The sequence below is a fragment of the Salmo salar genome, chromosome ssa21, assembly GCF_905237065.1.
Source record: "Salmo salar chromosome ssa21, Ssal_v3.1, whole genome shotgun sequence".
In the NCBI taxonomy this organism is placed as follows: domain Eukaryota; kingdom Metazoa; phylum Chordata; class Actinopteri; order Salmoniformes; family Salmonidae; genus Salmo; species Salmo salar.
The window spans coordinates 35,115,827-35,126,224 of NC_059462.1; the positions used below are offsets into that span (position 1 = coordinate 35,115,827).

General features: G+C 42.5%; 1 protein-coding gene across 1 annotated transcript; it reads left to right on the forward strand.

The window, feature by feature from the left end:
* Positions 1 to 3,374: 3,374 nt before the first annotated feature.
* On the forward strand, positions 3,375 to 6,456 carry LOC106582267 (neurogenic differentiation factor 1). The gene is made up of 2 exons (XM_014165168.2): positions 3,375 to 3,575; positions 4,193 to 6,456. Exon 2 carries the CDS (start codon positions 4,202 to 4,204, stop codon positions 5,270 to 5,272), a length of 1,071 nt encoding a protein of 356 aa, XP_014020643.1. The 5' UTR covers positions 3,375 to 3,575; positions 4,193 to 4,201; the 3' UTR covers positions 5,273 to 6,456.
* Positions 6,457 to 10,398: the final 3,942 nt, after the last annotated feature.

A 10,398-nucleotide genomic window follows, 5' to 3' on the forward strand; every position in this document is an offset into this window, starting at 1 on the left:
CCATGAATACACACAAATGGCATATTTCCCATTTGCAAGTTAACATTTTTGTGATTGTCCATCATTTAGGCAAAATGGTTTTACTTTACGCCTTTTGTTTGGAATAAAGAAGGGAGTTAGACCTCATGTGGCTGGAGTGTGTCAGCAGTTCCTGCAAGAGGAAGGCATTGATGCTATGGACTGGCCTGCCCGTTCCCCAGACCTGAATCCAATTGAGCACATCTGGGACATCATGTCTCGCTCCATCCACCAACGCCACGTTGCACCAAAGACTGTCCAGGAGTTGGCGAATGCTTTAGTCCAGGTCTGGGAGGAGATCCCTCAGGAGACCATCCGCCACCTCATCAGGAGCATGCCCAGGCGTTGTAGGGAGGTCATACAGGCACGTGGAGGCCACACACACTACTGAGCCTCATTTTGACTTGTTTTAAGGACATTACATCAAAGTTGGATCAGCCTGTAGTGTGGTTTTCCACTTTAATTTTGAGTGTGACTCCAAATCCAGACCTCCATGGGTTGATAAATTGGATTTCCATTGATTATTTTTGTGTGATTTTGTTGTCAGCACATTCAACTATGTAAAGAAAAAAGTATTTAATAAGATTGTTTCATTCATTCAGATCTAGGATGTGTTATTTTAGTGTTCCCTTTATTTTTTTGAGCAGTGTATATATATATATATATTTACTGAACAAAAATATGGACACAACATGCAACAATTTGAACGATTTTACTGAGTTACAGTTCATATAAGGAAATCAGTCAATTGAAATAAATAAATTAGCCCCTAATCTATGGATTTTACCAGACTGGGCAGGGGCGCAGCCATGCGTGGGCCTGGGAGGGCATAGGCCCACCCACTTGGGAGCCAGCCCCATTTTTCCCCACAAAAGGGCTTTATTACAGACAGAAATACTCTTCAGTTTCATCAGCTGTCTGTGTGGCTGGTCTCAGACAATCCAACGGATAAAGAAGTCGGATATGGAGATCCTGGGCTGGTGTGGTTACACGTGGTCAACGGTTGTGAGGCTGATTGGCCGTACTGCCAAATTCTCTAAAACTAGGTCGAAGGCGGCTTATGGTAGAGAAATGCACATCCAATTCTCTGGCAACAGCTCTGGTGTATATTCCTGCAGTCAGCATGCCAATTGCACGCTCCCTCAAAACTTGAGACATCTGTGGCATTGTGTTGGGTGATAAAACTGCAGATTTTAGGGTGGCCTTTTATTGTCCCCAGTACAAGGTGCACCTGTGTAATGATCATTCTGTTTAATAGTTTTCTTGATATGCCACACCTGTCAGGTGGATGTTTTCTATTGGCAAAGGTGAAATACTCACTAACAGAGTTGGAGTTGTAAACAAATTTGTTTTCAAAATTTTAGAGAAATAATATTTTTGTGCATATGGACAATTTTTGGGATCTTTATTTCATGAAACATGAGACCAACACTTTACATATTGCATTTATATTTTTGTTCAGTATAAATAGGTTTATTTAAAGGGATTTATAAATGAATAAAATATTCCCATTGATTCTTGAAGAATATAACTTATAAATGTCTCATTAGCTTAGTTCAACTGTCCTACCATATCACAACCCAAAATATAAACTTGTTTTGCTCCAATGTTTGTAAACAAAGTAAATGTAAACAAATACTGTACAGCCTAAAAACATGGTTAAAACTTTAATTTTGATACCATGGATGGTCAGTCCTTGCATCCAAAGCTCTGTCTATGAATTTGAGAGTGGTACATTTCAACGGCTGAGAGTCGCTTTGTTATTTTTTCTACTGCTGATTGCTGCTTTAAAGATATTGATCATTCATCCCTATGTGCTTATGGTTGCATTACCATGTGACCAAATGCAAGTAACTGTCACGACTTCCGCCGAAGTTGGTGCCTCTCCTTGTTCGGGCGGCGTTCGGCGGTCATCGTCACCGGCTTTCTAGCTGCCACCATCCACATTTCTTTTTCCATTTGTTATGTCTTGATTGTTCACACCTGGTTCCCATCTCGTTATGATTATTTTCCCTATTTAACCCTCTGGTTCTCATTATGTTTTGTGCGTGATTGTTTGCTTGTCATTGTGTTAGTTGGTTGGTGTCAGGATTATTTATCCCTGCGTGGATTTTGACATGAGTTTCTTCGAGAGTAAAGTACGTTATTTATCTCAGTTCTGTGTCCTGCGCTTGACTCTATCCTCACCTCCACGTAACTGACACTGACAGTAACCAATGATTCTATCCTCAAGATATAAACTTACTCATTTTGTGAATGACCAGACAGTCCGTATGGTTTTAGTTTGGGTAGCAGATTGTCATTTTCATTATTTATATGGGGCACATTTTATAGTCCCGCTCTATAACTATTCTGCTTAAATATTAATAATTTCTCGTGGTTCAGTTCTGTTTTGATTGTCTGTTGTTACCCCACTTGTTACGCTGTCTTTCTGTCCAACGGTCAACACGTCGATTTTTTGGGGGGCATTATATTGAACAGAAGACAGCAGATTTTGGACGTTGCATCAGGGTAGTGAGCTGTGAAACAGGCTTTTGTTAGTTCGCGTGCGACTCGCGTGCCGACCAGCAGATTGAAAAGAGAGGGAGATTCCAGGCTCATAACCTCAGCAGCTCCGTCCAGACATTACAACCACTGTTGCCAATCAACATCACACACTGCTAGAGATGGGGGACAATAACACTTCAACTATTGCAGATAAACACTGATGCAGGCAGCAGTGAGCAAAACCAAAAAAAGTAATGCAGTTGGTCTAAATTCATTGTTGTAATTACAATGTTGCATAGCATATAATTGTATTAGGTCTTCTCCATGGATAGCCTACTTTTATTTGAAAAAATGTCTCACAGCATAATCATTCGCTGATAAATAGATATGATGGGCCAGTATAGGGCCTTTACGGTCAGCAAGGGCCTTATTCTTGCCTTGGTGACTTGGCGTGTTTATTAGGCTATTTAATGTGTGTTCAATATCCGCAAAGTGGGCTAATGTGCAAAACTACATTATTCTGTCATTATGATATTTATGATTAATAACATCATAATCAACCCATTATAAGAGGACACACGTGGGGAATGGGTTGGGCTTGAGTGTTAGTAGTGATTGAATATGTCCTATGCTCGAAAGGGTTAATCCATCCTGCGGGTCCACACGGATCCATGGAGGCCCTAACTGGCGACAGATGGCCACTTTCTTTTGGCCACAAAGGAGCGGAATACAGAGCCCTGGCGAATACAAATGGGACCGTGTCACGTGATGCTTGGGGCCGTTTCTGCTTGACGTAGATGGACCATATGGCGCGTGCCGAGAGTAAGGCCATGGGTGGGTGGAGCCTGTTCCTGCCAGTCTTTGGGTGAAGCGATGGTGATGGTATTAGGGATACAACCATAGAGACATAACAGGTTCATCTCTCTCTCTCCCAGTCCCCCGCAGCATCAGCAGCAGCACTATATAACACGAGCATCCGTCGGCGCAGCCACATTACAGTCCATTCACCGGACCTCACACTTCAGGAGGGGCATGCCAGAGTCATAACAAGATCATTCTGCAAAACATAGGTATTTATTTATGAATCATATAATGTAATAACTTATTTATGCAAATGTTTTGGGTGAAAGGAATGCTGTGATTTGTCTGTTACATTGCCATAAAGCAGGCTACAATTATTCAGCAGTTAAAGGTTTTCTGAACAAGCTTGAATTATTTATTGATACAAACCTTCTCAGATGAGAGGTGATGTGACCATTTCGCACCTGTTACAGAAAGGAAACAGGGATTCAGATATTCTGATTGAACTCAGCAATGACATTTCAGATGTCTCAGTTTACTGGAGATTTAAAAATAAGTAATTGAAAATAATTTTGATCAAATTGACTTATGTCAAGCTATGTGATAATTGAATAATTTATGTATTATGCTCCTATGTTTTGGTTTATCCTGACCACAAATTAATGTTCTACATTTTGCTCTTAAATTCTTATGAATTTTTATGATACATATAATCATCGGTATTGCAAAAGTAATATTGGTTCTGATACAAAAATATGTTTTTTTTTTACTTAGATTAGTAGCCTAATACACCTGTTCCAAAACGAACTCTTACTGAATAGGCTGTTAGTCAAGTACCAAATGATGTCCAAATGAGTCTGCTCACGGCTCTCTTTTTTATTGACAGATTTCCAATATGACTAAATCCTACACGGAACAGACCATGATGTCATCAGAACCCCAGGATTCTGCGACCTGGACTGACGAATGTCAGCGCTCCCAGAACGAACAGGATATGGAGAAGAACAACGGCGCGCTTGAGTCCATGCACGGGGGCCTCGAGGATGACGACGAAGATGGGTTAAACAGACTGGATGAGGATGATGAGGAGGAGGAAGAGGAAGAAGAGGAAGAGGAAGGCGACGATCAAAAGCCTAAACGTCGTGGACCAAAAAAGAAGAAAATGACAAAAGCCAGGATGCAGAGGTTTAAGATGAGGCGCCACAAGGCGAACGCGCGGGAAAGGAATCGTATGCACGGACTCAACGACGCGCTGGAGAGTTTGCGTAAAGTTGTGCCATGTTACTCCAAAACCCAAAAGCTCTCAAAAATCGAGACTCTGCGACTGGCTAAAAACTACATCTGGGCCCTGTCAGAGATCCTGCGGTCAGGGAAGAGCCCAGACGTCATATCATTTGTCCAGGCCTTGTGTAGGGGCTTGTCTCAGCCCACTACTAACCTAGTGGCAGGCTGTCTCCAGCTCAACCCCAGAACTTTCCTCCCGGAGCAGACACAGGAGATACCATCTCATATGCAACCAGCAAGTGCTTCCTTCGCCGCGCATCCCTACTCCTACCAGACTCCGGGTCTTCCCAGCCCTCCATATGGTACAATGGACAGCTCCCACGTCTTCCACGTCAAGCCCCATTCATACGGAAGCGCGCTGGAGCCATTCTTTGAGACCGCGCTGCCGCTTACAGACTGCACTAGTCCATCATTCGACGGACCCTTAAGCCCACCACTGAGTGTCAACGGGAACTTTTCCTTCAAACACGAGCCTTCGTCAGAGTTCGAAAAGAACTACGCCTTTACCATGCACTACCAGGCAGCTGCGGGACTGGCAGGTCCGCAGGGACACGGGCCCATTTACCCGAGCTCTGCGCCGCGGTGTGAGATACCGATGGAAAACATTATGTCGTACGAAGGACACACTCATCACGAGAGAGTCATGAATGCTCAGCTTAACGCTATATTTCATGAGTCGTAAATACATTGAACGTGCATCAAAGACTGATAAGCGTGCGTCATGATATGGTATCCTCTTGCCACTGACGCAAAATAGCAATTATAATCCGCTTGTATGTATTTATTGTTGTTACTGCCTTTAGAAGTGCGGATGCATATGCATATTATTTTTCATCAAATGTACTGTATTGTATTCGCTTCTACATTATGGTACAGGTCACATTGTGGAAATAGTGGTGACCATACTGAGAATGTGTTGATTATCCATGTTACAAAATCACAAGCAATAATTTGGAAAACTATGCAATTTCTAAACAAATACTTGGGCCAATAAAAAAATATAATAAGTATTTCTATATTTTTCAACCTGCATTTTACAACTGATCTATCTATCCTATCCTGAATAATTTTGTTGTGATTTTGTACAGCATTATTCATTATTAGTTCCTATTTCATTTCACGTAACTCCATGTTATGTTTTATAAAATAGTTATGTCATGTTTATATGATGCAACCGTTTTATGAAAGATCATTATCTATACAGAGGCAAGTGCTTATACTCTGTTGCCTTAGCGATTATTTACTGCAATTCATGCAAAGCTGCACAATATTGAACATTTTATTATCCCCCAAAACATAGCCTATCTTGGCTACTTAACAATCAGGAATGTTATATCGCTGAATAGGTGGACAATACATAGGGGATACTTACTTGCAAAGTAGCCTAAATACCTTGATTGTGTATAAAAAGCTTAACTATCACCTGGAAATACTCATTGTATAAAACGAATTACTTATTACTTCATATAAAACATGTACATTGACCGTGGGCCATACCCCATGCGAAATCATCTGCAGCACATTTTGGAACAAACCAGGCACCATCTCATTGTGCCATTGCATGAATGTGCAAATCAGTGAAGAAGAGCCATTTGCAGCATCTGATGCTCAAATTCAATGTGTGTTGTATATTGTTTGTAAACATTTTACAATGTAGGAGGGTGTTAGGGCCCATTAGAGGACCGTGTGCCATTACATTACTCATAATATGTTCGTTATTTATCCTATATTTTATTTCGAAGGTTTAAACGTTTCATTCTCTCCCAATGTGATTCAAGTGTACATAATTGCGTTGAGATAAATGTATAATGCATATCTCATGAGGAGCACTCAATTATTTATATAATAAAGTGAATGAGTAGCCTACAATTTCTATCATTATTGTCTGTTAACCTACCAACATCTCTATTATAGGTTAATAATCAAATTATAAGTAAAAATAGCATCTAAAGTAAACGTACAGCTTAAACTCTCAAACCACGTGTTTTTAAGGCAAATCTAAGTAAGATTTCGCAATGGTTTAAAGTCCCTCAGCCCGCATGGTTGCAAAATAACCTTGACTTCTATTGGGATACTCCTTTTGGTCTGGCAAATCATCCGACACAATCTAGTCCCGATTATTATTTTTCATGCATCACTATTACGCACAATGGATAGTGAACATTTATTTGCCCATGTGGAAACGATATTATTCTCTTCTACAATATTGTCCTTTAAGATTGTTTGCTTAAAATCTTAATAGATTATTATAATTACAAAGCAACTTAATATGAGTGAAAATGAGCAAACACCCCCCCTATTAAATGTAGGCAGACCTTTAAGGCTGAAGGACAAAACAAGCTTTTTTCCTGCCATGCCACGGGTAGCTGTAGTCAAGGGGCATTCACATTCCTCCATGGCGAAGTCCAAAATGGAACCCTACTACTTTGGATCAGAACACCACGAGTCCTAGTCGAAAGTAGTCTGTTATATGTGCCATTTAGGACTTAGGACCATAGTGTATAGAAACCGAGCGAGGCACAGATGTTACTTCTGCAGGGGAGGTTTTTCATTTAGAAAAATGATATTGTGTATGCATAAACACCCTGGCTGCATCTATAACCCAAAACTTCCATCATAAGGGAAAACCCCAGCGAGTGAGCTAGCCAGCCAACATCAATATGGTAGTCATATTCTGCATTGTGCTATATATTTCCTGTTAAAGTGGAATGAATAACAATTGGTGTATTGTATCCGCCCTTCCTCGATAATATACCACCACCACAGTTCAGTTGGCATGGGTAAACCATTGGAATAATTTAATGACTACATCTTAGATGAAAGTAAACCCTCACTGCATGCCCCCCAAAATGACAGAAATATGCAATCCTGAAATCTGTATCCCATAGCCTCTGTCAACGGGTCTCCAGAACACTTATTTATAATTTCATACATGCACAGTTTTATTTTGAGACCTTTACCCTGGACCAATCAAATCACAGGGAATGTGCATCCTTCTGTGTCATCTGAATCTTTATAAATGGGTGTGCAGGGTCCCTGTGTTAAATCAGGAACTGTCCATGGTGCTGCCCTGTCTAGGCCTATACCTTTATTGCTCAGTATATAACAGCATATTCCATTGAATGTCAGAACTATATAAAGGCCACTGTTCTGTATTTAGTTCGATTGAGTCATACTGATAAAACAGAGTTAAACACAATGTCATAATAGACATCAGGATAGGCAAAAAAAAAGATCAACCATAGCCTACCTGTGCATAACTTAAACTTTATGCATATGCAATTTGGATACGGTTCTAGCCTATTGATAGACCAGGTTTATAATTACATTAGCACTTTAACCATATAAAATAGTTGATAGAAAGTCGGGGTGACTAATAACTGTAGGTTACACCATGCATAATAATGATCCTACACCCTGAAAAAGGCTGCGTTGTTTGGTTGACCTAACTGCTGGGTTGCAGGCGTTGGGTCACTTCGTTGAGTTGTTTTCTTTAAAAAGAGCAAAGTTGTGTTGTTAGTGCTGTGTTACTGAGATATGACACAGCTGATCAGATCAGAAGACTAGAGGTATAGTTAAGTAGAGGCATGGCTTTCAGATAGTTCATTTTAGCCATACATATTAATCTGTTCCGTTGTATAGTTATCACATGTTTAGGTTGAACATTAACATTTTTGTAGCTTCAATTAGGCACACAGAAGTGTATAAGTTCCCTAAAGCCTGCAAATCCCATTGTTGGGATAGATACCACTTTATTATAATATGTAATAAATAATCTTAATATTCTAGAAGAATGTGTAAAATGCAAAAACAATTAACACGATGAACAGGAATGGCATTTATTCTTGCAGTGTCACGTTTGCTGTATGAAGGAGCGGACCAAAGCGCAGCGTGTGTATCGTTCCACATCTTTATTTATCTGTGAAACTATGCAATACATACAATAAACTAATAAACATAAAACAAACCCTGACGAAGAGGTGCAAAATACTCTAACTCAAAATAATCTCCCACAAAACCTAGTGGGAAAAACAACAACTTAAATATGATCCCCAATTAGAGACAACGATAACCAGCTGCCTCTAACTGGGAATCATACAAAAACCCCAACATAGAAAAAAGAAACTAGAACCAACATAAAAATAAATAAACTAGACAAAACCCCCTGTCACGCCCTGACCTACTCTACCATAGAAAATAAAAGCTTTCTATGGTCAGGACGTGACAGTACCCCCCTCCCCCCCAAAGCTGCGGACTCCGAATGCAAAACCTGAAACAACAAAAAAAGAGGGTTAGGGTGGGTGTCTAGTGTCGGTGGTGGTTCTGGTGCAGGAACAGGACACACCGGACTGGAGAGACTCACTGGAGGCCGGGTGCGTGGAGCAGGTGCAGGATATACTGGGCCGTGGAGGCGCACCGGAGGTCTCGAGCGTAGATCTAGCACAACCCGTCCTGGCTGGATGCTCACTCTAGCCCGGCAAATGCGGGGTGCAGGACGTGGATCCTCCTGTATTGGAGGCGGTTCTGGTGCGGGACGAAGAACCCTCTCATCCTGCTTATCCGCCAGCATAGGAGGCGGCTCTGCTGCGGGACGATGAACCCCCTCATCCTACGAATCCGCCATCGGCGCTGGAGGCTCCGGACCGGGGGACGTCGCAGGAGGCTCCGGACCGGGGGACGTCGCAGGAGGCTCCGGACCAGGGGAAGTCGCAGGAGGCTCCGGACCGGGGCACGTCGCAGGAGGCTCCGGACCGGGGGACGTCGCAGGAGGCTCCGGACCGGGGGACGTCGCAGGAGGCACAACCCGTCCTGGCTGGATGCTCACTCTAGCCCGGCAAATGCGGGGCGCAGGACGCACTGGGCTGTGAATGCGCACTGGTGACACAGTGCGGAGCCGGCGCAGGATATCCTGGACCGAGGAGGCGTACTGGAGACCAGGAGCGCTGAGCTGGCACCACCCTTCCTGGCTGAATGCTCACTCTAGCCCGGCAAATGCGGGGCGCTGGCAATGAGCGCACCGGGCGCACCGGGCTGTGAATGCATAACACGGTGCCCGACTAGTCACATGCTCCCCATGGTAAGCACGGGGAGTTGGCTCAGGTCTGAACCCTGACTCTGCCAATCTCCCCGTGTGCCCCCCCCCCCAATTTTGGGGGGGCTGCCTCTCGTGCTTGCCTTGATGGTATAACGCCTCGTAACGTCGCCGTTCTGCTCTCTCGCTGCTTCAATCTCCTCCTTCGGACAGCGATACTCCCCAGCCTGACTCCAGGGCCCTTTTCCGTCCAGGATTTCCTCCCATGTCCATTGGTCCTGACCACGTTGCTTGGTCCTTTGGTGGTGGGAGATTCAGTCAAAAAACAACAAGAATTATCATGACGAAGAGGTGCAACATACTCTAACTCAAAATAATCTCTCACAAAACCTAGTGGGAAAAACAACAACTTAAATATGATCCCCAATTAGAGACAACGATAACCAGCTGCCTCTAATTGGGAATCATACAAAAAACCCAACATAGAAAAAATAAACTAGAACCAACATAGAAATACATAAACTAGACAAAACCCAACATAGAAAAAGAAACTAGAACCAACATAGAAATACATAAACTAGACAAAACCCCAACATAGAAAAAAGAAACTAGAACCAACATAGAAATAAATAAAACTAGACAAAACACCCTGTCACGCCCTGACCTACTCTACCATAGAAAATAAAAGCTTTCTATGGTCAGGACGTGACATGCAGGTAACCAATAATACCTGATAACACTAGAGATCCTTTCAGTCTCCACATATTTGGAAAAAT

Excerpts from the sequence above, each read along its gene's own strand:
- LOC106582267 (XM_014165168.2), top strand. The coding sequence starts at position 4,202 with ATGACTAAATCCTACACGGAACAGACCATGATGTCATCAGAACCCCAG.